Source organism: Magnolia sinica, chromosome 12, assembly GCF_029962835.1.
Source record: "Magnolia sinica isolate HGM2019 chromosome 12, MsV1, whole genome shotgun sequence".
Lineage (NCBI taxonomy): Eukaryota > Viridiplantae > Streptophyta > Magnoliopsida > Magnoliales > Magnoliaceae > Magnolia > Magnolia sinica.
In genome coordinates, this window is record NC_080584.1 from 31274989 (window position 1) to 31287115 (window position 12127).

General features: G+C 37.8%; 1 protein-coding gene across 1 annotated transcript in view; it reads right to left on the minus strand.

Annotated features, from left to right (window-relative positions):
• LOC131221184 (nuclear-pore anchor-like) overlaps positions 1-12127 on the minus strand; it is a 155653-nt gene that overhangs the window by 93488 nt on the left and 50038 nt on the right. Inside the window, 5 exon segments of the mRNA XM_058216352.1 lie at positions 2619-2672; positions 2891-2932; positions 3008-3106; positions 3184-3318; positions 3387-3489. Of these exon segments, the coding sequence (XP_058072335.1) occupies positions 2619-2672; positions 2891-2932; positions 3008-3106; positions 3184-3318; positions 3387-3489 (433 nt within the window).

Genomic DNA, 12127 nt, shown 5'->3' on the forward strand with positions numbered 1-12127 from the left:
ACCATTTTCCCAATGTTTCCCCATGTTTCCCAAAAAGTGCGATAAACTATGCGATACAAACGATATATCCCGTGCGATAACCGATACGTATCTGTATCCCAAGGGTGCGATACATTGTGCGATACCGATATTTCAAACACTGGCATTACCTAGAATTTACAGAGTTAAAAATATTGGTGATACATTGGCGATACAAGCGACACCTAGAATTTACATAGTTGAAAATATTGACGATTACATTAGCGATATTGATACGTTGGCGATACATTACTAATACCTGAAATTTCTGATACTACCAATGTTATTGATATCACTACCAGTGTTATCGGTATCACTGAGCTGGAGATAAAGATAATATCGGAGACATTTTGATAATATCGGAGATAATTCGAATAATGGTGGCCGTAATGACTAGCCATACTGTCATTACGATCATGGTTCTGAATATCGGTATTGGGGGGCATATCTGCCCGACAAAAAAAAAATGACACAATACAGACGTCGCATATCGAAAGCGGTTTGTATCGGACAATATCACCTGTATCGGTCGGACAAAGAAATTAAGACAGAAAAGGAAAATATATATTTTAAAAAAAAAATGAATAATAAGATATTCAAGAATCAATTATTTTTTTGTGTTTTGGACAAGCATATGATGGTGTATCGGACTATTCTTTGATGAGAATGTTGTTTGTCAGTTTGGCTTGTTGAAGGTCAACTAAATGAGCCCTAATTGAACACAAATTAAGCATGATTTGATGAACTAGGGGCCATCACATTGAAATACAAGAAAAAGAAGATGAAAACATAAAAAAGAAGGTAAAGGTTTACCCTTTCTGATTTTTCCATAATGGTCGACTTCGCTTTGATTTGAAGAATCCCATTCAAATCATTAGTTTTTATCCCAAAATAGTTATAGATATAGCCAAAAATGAGTTTTTAAGCTTTTTCCATGGTTTAAATGAACATAGGAAGAGGAGACGAGTGAAATTTTGAAAACAAAAAAACATAATTGGGGATTTATGGGTATATTGGCCGATACAAGCAATGTTTTAAATATCATTATCGCGTAATGTATCGCACCCTTGAGATACGGATAAATATATGTTATCGCATGAGATATATCAGTTGTATCGCGTAATGTATCATTGTTGTTGAGAAACATAGGAACATTGGGAAATTGGTCGAATTTTTCAATGAAACTTCAGGGATTGTTGAAAAAGACATCAATACACACTTTGAAATCAAAACATTACAAAAAAAAAAAAAAAGCGCTTGTAATAGCATTTTCCTTTGTATTGGGTTCTAATATATGTGTTTTCCAACTGAACTAATGCAAGTATATTCAAAGTTTATTCATATAATTTATAAACATAAGAAGACATGTATGGAAACAAAAGCAATACATTCAAAAGCAAACGAAGAATCACCAGATCAGGTTACATACACGTTTAATTTTGTTTTTGGATACTAAGATCGCAACTGATTTGTGAGAAATTGAGAAATTTTGATTTTTTTTCTCAATTTTCCGCTACTCAACCCATCTCCCCCAAATCTCAAAATCTAAGTTCCAATTACATAATTTTTCATGGAAAACATGAAGAATCTTAGATTTTTAACCATTTGACACTGGTTTAGTGTGATTTAAAATAAAAACATGGATCGAAAAATGAAAATGCTCACCGGATCGAATAGGTGGGAAATATAGGCACTACCTGTGCGTTTTGTATCACATAGGTGGTATACAAGATATATCGTGGGATATATCGACTGATACGATACCGATATTCATATCTATAGTTATGATACATCACTATAGTGGTAAATAAATAAATATATATATATAGAGAGAGAGAGAGAGAGAAGAATTTGTATCGGTTGCATATTGGACCCGTTATGGCCTTGTATTGGCACATTACATCCATTATTAGCCCATTATAGTCATCTTTTTTAGAACAGCCATTGCAGCCCTGCATTGTCAGTGCCCCCATTACCACTACCTAATGGTTGTTATTGCCATTGCGTAACCATTTTTTAATACCATGCTATAGATTCACAATATATATTCAAGGTATAGCAGAGCTAATCGAATCATTTGACTTCTCCATACGCATTTGGCAAACCAGATGGCCATGGCCACATTTATGCACATGCAAATTACAAAATGAGATGGTGGACAAAAGTGAACATAAAAACTTAGTGGTATCAAGTGAAAGTGTAGGACAATTAGAACTGAAAGTGAGGCTAGGGCCGATAGGCAGATTAAAGGAAAGGGATAACCCAAGAAAATAATATAAGTTCATAACCTTACAACAGAACAGCATCTAACAAGTACTGGAAAGCTTGATTTTAGTTAACTTGAAGTGCTAAACAATATACACCTTAAGAAGAACTGTTTCAATGGAACGCATGCACAACTATATACATGAGAAATTATTGCATGTATTAACACTTGAACAAATTATCCTCTCTAAGTTTCTAATCAAAACACCCCATCATGGGTACAAAGAGCACCCCATGACTAATAGAAACTATAACATGACCAAACTATATTAGAAAACGAAAAAGGAAAGGTAGAAACAGCAAAATATATCATCAGCAGATAAAAGAAAGCTTACTTCAACTCGTTTTAGATGCTCCTCATGTTTTCTCCTTTCCATAGCTCTAGCTTCCTGCAATAGGCATGAATAGAGCCAATTTACTAATGAAATTAATGGAGATGGTATGTTCTAGATAAAGACACCAACAAAAAAAATAAAGAGTAGCATAAGTCGCTTCTTAGCGATGACAAATGTGTCTAGCCCAAGTCTGGTTATGACAACATGGCCACTCCAATTATTCAATCCGATCCCTAAATAAAGACGAAGGACAGAAAAAGAGAGTAGCATACCTCTCTAATCTCCTCAGCACTGTGAATTGTGTCCAAGGTTGCCTACACAACAAACAACAAAAAATAAGCATCACACAGAAAAAATGGTAGAGCATGTCTTTATAGGACTATCGCCACCTGGAGACGATGCACTCTCTCTGACAAACTCCGAACTTCGTCGGAAGCTCTTTTTTCAGAAATTATCAGGATATCCTTTTCATGTTTCAAAACAGACACCTGTTGAGGAATTAGGGACAAAAATGAATATCATGAAGTCAAATGTAAACAACATCATTGTTTCAAGTTATTATCACCTCCATAGATAATTTCTGTGGGAGCACATCACAGGCACTCAAAGAATCAGCACTTTCACGAAGTCTTCGTTGGTAGTCAACTATCAACTGTGAGAACTCCACGTTTCTAGCTAGTACTTCATTCATTTCATCTCTCTGACATGATATTCATGGCAAGTGTTAAGAAACTAAATAGAAAATGATATTTAATTAATATGATATACCTGACGCACAAATTCTTTCATGAAGCTATCTAGTCGCTCTCGGGCAAAATTTGCTTCCATTGCCATTTTATCGCGGTCCAAACGTAATGCAATAGCTTCACTCCTGATCAAAATGGTTTTCTAATATGCATTATATGGTGTTCTAAGACCAACCAGGGACAAAGAAATTGATAGTAAACTCAAAAGCAGCTGAGATAAGTGAACGATTGAAGTTGTAAATAATGGTTTATTCAAGCAACTTGCACAATGAAAAGCAAGAAACACATGATAAGAAACAGAGTCCAATGTCCCAAACCATGATACTACAAATCTACAATCCTTCAAAAAATGGATTTGTCATGTTGCCCTGTCTCAATCAAATCAAGACAGGTGGTATTGGATTGGAGATTTGACACCTCCGGAAATTTCATGGTTAAGCCATTCTACCATCAGCTCATGGGCAGGAATGGAGGCAGCCTGGATGCAACTTCAGCATCGATCTAGCACTATACTAACCCGCCAAGGGTGCTAGCATTTGAATGGATAGCCACAGGTTCTCACCACTGACCATTTGCGGAACAGGAACATCTAGATAATGAGTGGGTGTATCATGTGCTTTAAGGACACTTAGGCCCCATTTGTTAAATCTGAAGTCTGAAGTCTGAATCTGAAATCTAAAGCCTGAATCTGAAATCTAAATGCTGAATCTGAAAGCTGAAGTCAAAAAACTTGTTTGGTAATTATGGATGAAGTCTGAAAATTAGGTACTGAATTTGAAACAACCTGTTTGTAAACAAACATCTGAAATGTCTGAAATACATTAATTTGACGCATTTGCCACTATCCCCTATTTGGAAATGTTTTACATTATAAAGAAATTATTTTTTATTAAATGAGAATAAAATTATTCTATTTAATTCAAATAAACAAAAGTTCTTAAGAGAAAATTAAAATATCATTATTCCTTTAAAAATTTATTTTTAAAAAAAAAAAAACGGATAAAATATCATCATTCATAATTTTTTTTTTTTTTTTAAAAAACAGATAAATTCCTTATGTTGCCCCACGAATATTTCAAATCAGGACGTTCAATCCTCACGTTTTGGGCCCACTTGATTATCGGATCCACCTCAATTTTAGTCCCATGTTCTAAAATAAACTCACAAAACTGATGGGCAAGGTGGATTTCTCACAAACATGAAGGTGGGCCCACCTATGTTTCCAGCACAGGGAATTCTGCAAGAGGCTTTAGCGGTAAATCTGGCATAAGGACGTCACATGAAGTTCCAGCGCAAGGATTTTGGGCGGGGCCCATTGTGATGTTTGTGAAAAATCCAACACGTCCATCCATTTTTCGAGCTCAAGTAGGCCATACGAGATGAAACAGTGGGAAAAAGAATGCCGACCGTTGAAACCTTCCTAGACTCCACCTTGATGTTTAAATTCCATCTAAACTGTTTATTAGGTCATTTTGACTGAGATGAAGTGAAAACACCGTGAACTTAAACCTATACAACACTTTTGTGGCCATATAAATGTTTCAACGGTGGTCACAAAATCCCCACTATTTGCTATCATGTGGCCCATTTAAGTTTTGGATACATCTTATTTCCTATCATGTAGCTCATTCAACACTGTAGATTCGGGCTTTAGACTTTAGATTTAACAAACGTGGCCTAAGTCATGGCCCACAAAAAGTTTTTAATGGTAGACGCTCATTCAACATTTTTTCCGGTAACGTGGTCCACTTGAGATCGGGATATACCTCATTTATGGTCTCATACAATAAAATGATCTAGCAAAATAGATGGACGGCATGGATGAAACAAATACATCATGTTGAGGCCCACATAACACCGACCACCAGCCATCGGCTGGTGGCAGGGGGAGTAGCCAATTCGTTTCCCAGATTGACTGTTGTACCACACACCAGCTATAGTTGGTGTAGTGACGTCAGCAAGTTCTATGGGTCCCATCATGAGGTATTTGTTATATCCAAACCGCCCATAAATTTTTTGAGCTCGTCGTAAGTCTTGAGCCGAAAAATAAGAAAGATCCAAAAATAAAGTGGACCACACTGCAAAAAGCAGTGGGGGATTGAACGTCTACCATTGAAAACCTTTTGGGGGTCAAAGAAGTTTCGGATCAAGGGGATATTATTCATTTTTTAGCTAATGCTCTAAAATAATCTCGAAAATTTGATGAACGGTGTGGATATAATAAATACATCATTGTAAGGCCATGTAACTTTGATCTCCTTTGAACCGTTCGTACAACTGGGAAAGCGAGGAGCGTTGGACGCGGATTTCCTGCGAAAGCCTTTGGCAGGAAGTTCCAGCACTGGGAACCCAGGTGGGGCCCACTGTCATATTTGTGAGAAATCCTCTCTGTCCATCCGTTTTTTGAGTTCATTTTAGGATATGAGGCCAAAAATGAACCGTATCCAATGCTCAAGTGGGCCGAAAATGTGATAATTGAACGTCCACAATTGAAATATTCATGGGGCCAAAAAAGTTTTGAATCATGCTATTATTTGTGTTTTCAGTTCATCCGAGCACAAATGACGTTATTAATGGTATGGATGGCATGTAAACATCACTGTCGAACCTATGGAGGTTTCAACGGTAGAAATTTCCCTAACCACCTTTTCCTTTTGTACGTCCCACTTGAGTATTATATCCTGCTCAATTTTGGTTTCTTCTCCTAAAATGAGCTCACAAAACGGATAGACGGAGTGAATTTCTTAAAAACATCACGGTGGACCCCACCTAAGTTTCAAGCGCAGGAACTTCCTGCGAAAAGCTTTCGCAGGAAATCCACGTCCAGGAGCAGGAGCGTCGATGCTGCGTCTTCGCAAGACATGTATCGGAAACAGATTGGCTACTCCCTTAACATTCCAGTGCTCTGTGGGCCCCACCATGATGTCTGTCTTTCATCCATTCCGTCCATCTATTGTTACAAATCATTTTACGATATGAGACAAAAAATGAGGTATATCCCAATCTCAAGTGGAGCACATTACAGGAAACAGCGTTGAATGAGCGTCGACCATTAAAAACATTTTGGGGGCCATAAAAGTTTTGGATCAAGCTGATTTTTGTTTTTTCCCTTCATCTGGGCCTGTATGACCTAATCAATATATTATATGTCAAATAAACAATACAGTGGGCCTTAGGAGGATTTTATGGTGGATATCCAATCACTATTGTTTTCATGTAGTGTGGTCCACCTGAGATTTATATCCCTCTCATTTTTAGAATAAATCCCTAAATTGATCTTTAAAAATGGATGAACGGAATGGATGAAACACATACATCACGGTGGGGCCCACGGAACACCGACCACTAGCCATGGGGCTAGTGGCAGGAGGAGTAGCAAATCCGTAGTAACTTAAAAATGGATAATTTTAGAAGTAAAAATTTTTGTTTAATAAAAAATTCACGGAGCGTATTCCGTGTTCACCATGAAGCCAGACTCCTATCACAGAAAGAATTCAGTGAAAAACCACTTAGCGCTTCCCTTCTTCAACGTTAACAACACATTAACAAACACCACTAAACACGGAACATTTTTCCAATTCCGCGTTAAGTGCAAAAATTCAGCATTAACAAACAGGTCCTTAGTGGACTATCTTTCCATCCATTGGTGAGTTCGCATAGAATATGTAGAGGAGTAGATTTATCTGAGGTGGCTCAGGCAACGCTAGGATAAATGGCTACTCTATTCTAGGTGTGGAATTCAGGTGCATGACACAAAACAAAAGGGCGCTATGGAATCTCTCACTCGTGGCAATCATCTAGTGGATTTGTAAAGTGTGTAATTACAAGGTTTTCAACAATCATACAAATTCAAAGTGTTATTCCTAGGTGTCAAGGGCAAGGCAATAGCTTGGACTATTGGGCTTCACCTCTGTGGTTGTAATAGAGTATATTCTCTCTGGCTCTTGGATTGATCTATCTAGACAATCGAGTAAAGGATGATCCCTCACCATCCTTTCCTCCATGATTTGGCCTAATTTTTCCTCCTTTGATTGGTTTCGAACATTCAATAAAATTGCTTGAGTTACCATTCATAAAACAAAAGGATCCTCCAAAAGAAAATTAAAGATGAAAAGAAAAAAATGGATGCCCAACTAGGATACTCAGATACTTGGATAAGGGTAATCCCCTTCACCAACACTCAGTTTTGAATCTAACCGAATTTTGGATGATAGGCTTACTAATGTAGAATTTAGATTGAACAATAGCAACAAGGATACAAGCACAAATTCTGAATACTAATGGGGGAGAATGTTTAAAAAAAAAAAAAAAAAACTATAGCAATGAGTCCTCATCACTTCCGCATCCTATGAATTTGCGATTTAGAGGATCTGACATAACTAATACATGACAACCGTACCCACCCAGGTGATATAGATCCCAACTACAAATCTTTTAGTCAGTGATCCCAAAGTACAAACCAGAATCATAATGTTAACAAGATTGTAACCCAATTAACAAAATCACAAGATTTGGATCACAAAGAGGAGGACCAAAAACAGCATGCTTTCAAAGCTGAATCAAGCACCCATGTACGAAGTTGGTAGACATGACGACTTGGTGAACCCAAACTCGAAGAACTCAAGACATGGAAACAAGAGATCGATAGTTGCAAGAAAACCAAAGAGGCTCAAGCAAATCCCTTACTATTTCGATAATCGTGTTTCAAAGGATAGAGGCCTTGCTTCAAGAGGAGATCCCCACAATAGCTACCCTCGTTCCGGACTGAAACGTCTCCGTGGCATGGTGCTTTACTGTTCCGGTCCCCTCCTTGTAGGAAGGAGGAACATGACGGATGAGGAAGCAGAGTTCACTTGGCTCTTAGATCAACTTCATCGTGTCAAGCCTTCTTCTGGTGTAGGTGATTCAATTGTGTGGTCCAAGGTCAAGTTTGGCCCGTTTACCATCCGGTCAGTTTATAGGTTGTTGACGTATAGCTCTATGGTTGCAACATGTGTTTATACATCTCATGTCTACCAATATATTGATATCGCCAAAAATCTATTTATTAAAAAAAAAAAAATCCATTTCAATTTTTTTATGGGTGCATGGTTTTATGATGAAATGTATGTTTGTATGTGAATATATGTATGCATACATGGATGGATAGATCATGGATGGATGGATGGATGAATGCATGGATGGTTGGTTAGATGGATGGATGTGTGTGTGTGCACGCATGCATGGATGGATGAATGGATCATGCATTTGTTTGTATGTATGTATGTATGTGCATGCATGGATGGATGGATGCATCTCCTGAAGTTTTGCTGAAAAATTCCACCATTTTTCCCATGTTTCCACGCATTTCCAGGAATTGGCATATTATTAGTGATAACGATATTGTTTCCATATCCCCAGCTAGCGAAACATGTAGCAATATCGATACTCCGAACATTGATTGTATTTAGGCAAAGTTTTGTGTATCATTATATGTATCGCATCACATCGACAAAATATAGAAACATGATTCGATATCCCCGATAATATTACATATACAGAAATATATTTCTGTCCAAGGGAAACATTGAGGAAACATGACAAAATTGGTGGAATTTTTCAATGAAATGTCGGGAGATATTGAAAGACAAATGATTACACACACACACACACAAACACACACACACACACACACACACACACACACACTCTAAGCTTAAGGACTCAGAAATTATAGAGAATAACTATACATAAGGTTTCCCTTGTATTAGGTCCCAAACTAGGCACTATCAAACAAAAACATTTAATAAACCAATATGATCTTAATCCACTAATTCCTAAGAAATAATGCGCACTAATTCAATGTTGATTAGCGTGTTGTGGAATTTATGACGTATTCCTGCTTTTGGAATATGTCTTAAATGTTGCATTTAATGTTTGGGACACATTAAATACTCATTATATTGTCCTTGAGTACGCAATAGGCGGTGCTTTCTCTCAGCAAACAAGGTATGTGGGAGGAAGTAGTGTAGAAAGCAAAGAGTTATGTCATAGAATGGGCTTCTAGGATTCAACATGTAATGTCCTTGACATTTCTTTTTTGTTTGGGATATAGTGCCATATTGCTATTTGGGATGTAACACCTCATGTATTTTTATTTTTATTTTTTGTGTTGATATTTTCAAGCAACCTTTCAATAAAACCAATCCTACATCTATTATCTTTCAAAAAAAAAAAACTCATTATATTGTGGGATACTAATAGGGGTTCTGTTGTGAGTCCATGGAAGAGTTCTGATCCATGGTTCCTAAGTACCCAGACTATCCATGCCCAATGTAACAAGTTTGGGCTACCTATGATCATGTTTTGGGGTCATCTTGTGTGATGGGGACCAACGACGAGTTGGGATGTACAGTCTCCACCGTCAAGCACCATGTGTCTTTGCCCTACCTCACATGGGAGTGTGAGTGTTCAATGTGTTTGCAGGTTCTTGTGTTTCAGGCTGACTGGACACTTGCATTGGAGGAACACATCAAGTCAATGGTTGAGGACCATCATGTCTGGAGCAGTTGGACTTGATCACGTACTAGCTTTGGTACCTGTTGTGAGTCCATGGAAGAGTTCTGATCCATGGTTCCTAAGTACCCAGACTATCCATGCCCAATGTAACAAGTTTGGGCTACCTATGATCATGTTTTGGGGTCATCTTGTGTGATGGGGACCAACAACGAGTTGGGATGTACAGTCTCCACCATCAAGCACCATGTGTCTTTGCCCTACCTCACATGGGAGTGTGAGTGTTCAATGTGTTTGCAGGTTCTTGTGTTTCAGGCTGACTGGACACTTGCATTGGAGGAACACATCAAGTCAATGGTTGAGGACCATCATGTTTGGAGCAGTTGGACTTGATCATGTACTAGCTTTGGTAATCCTTTAAACCTGAGGACGCGTTGGGACTTGATGGTCTAGGTATTATATGCTTTGGCTCACCCTTGAAGTTACAATGGTGACTAACATGTGGGTGTAGCTGAGCATGGAGTAAGATGTAGTTGAAGATAACATGTTCCAATAAGGGATCCACTTGCTTACCCAGGATGTAAATTATGGGCTTATCTTGGTGTTTGGACCATCCATCAAGTTGTTTTTTAGTTGGATCCAACAGTTAAATGGTTTTAAATGTTTTCTTTATTGATTTTTAACCATTGATCTTTTGCGTTTACCATCAAAATTTGTTTTATTGAACTTGATGGACATTTGATCCATTCTCTAGACCTGCATAGCTTTTATGGTCAAGGATGGTGGCCACTAAAATTGGAGGGATTTGGTCTATTGGGTACAGGGATAGGCCAGATTATAGGCTTTTGATGATGTAGGACAAACTGAAGCCTATAGTGGTGAGGAGCACCACAACTAGTGCATCCCCTACATCCCTCTAAAACCCTAACTCCTTAGAAATAGATCATATCCCAAGGAGTTAGAGAAAGAGCTTGGATGTTTTTAAGAGAAGAAAGAAAGAACAAAATCCTCTCTCTCTCTCTCCATCGGTCACACATGTGAGCTTGTGGGTCGTCCCTGTGGACGGTTCTCGCGTGCAGATGCCCTTAGCCCTAGAGTAGGGGCGTAAACAAGCTCTCATCTCTCATCTAATTGTCAGGGCGCATCAGGGAGGGGCCTCCTATGATGGAGGATCGACATTGGCTTTCATCACATGACCCAAGGGATATGACCTCAAGGTTAACCCTAGCACTCGTTTTCTTTAGTTTTGGAATTTGATTGCATCTACAAGGAGATCCTTTAGTTAACCTAAAATCTGGATATGCTTCCATGTCTTTCACAATCTACTAACATTTAGACTGTGTTTGACGTATCAGTATCGCTATAAGTTTTGTTGGCTGGGGATACGGAAACAATATTGATATCGCCAATAATATCACCGATAGCCGAAAATGTGGGGAAACATTGGGGAAACATGGGGAACAGTGGAATTTTTTAGTGAAACTATAGGAGATGCTACAATACACATATTTGCATATTTACGAAAAAAATTGCAAAACGAATGCATACATGATGAGTTTCCATTTAACAAGTGCCTAAAAGCATGTGTTGCCACAAGAAATTAGTCCAACCATCCCATCCATCCCATTATCCATCTAACCATTCATCCAACTATCCAACCTTCCATCCAAACATCCATCGATATTTTGAGAATAGCAACAACACAATATTTTGCCAAGAAATCATTGACAACTAGAAATGAAACGAAACGAAACAAAAGTGTGTGGTCTCAATATTGCTTATGTTGCGATAACAGTAATATCATGATACTATCGATGTTATTGTCAACAAATTGAACACTACATACAACCACATTCACAAAAAAAAAAAAAAAAAGGAAATTTTTTTTAATAGACTAATTTTTGGTAATATCGATACATCGGTGATAGAATCAAAATATGGCAAATAAACTAGCAATACAAGCGACACCTGGAATTTACACAGTCGAACATATTGCCAAAAAATTGGCGATATCGATGCATTGACAATCAGTGATTTAAATAGCTACGCTACGTAGCGTGTAGCTCACACTACGTAGCATAGCTTAGCCTTAACGCTACGTAGCTCATGAAAATAGCTTAAGCCATGTATAGCCTACGCTACATGATAATTTATGTACGCCAGACGTTACATAGATTACGCTACACGCTATGTAGCTCACATTACGAGTTATTTTTCACTACAACAATAAATCAATTAATGCTTTTAATGATTTGTTACATTTTTTTT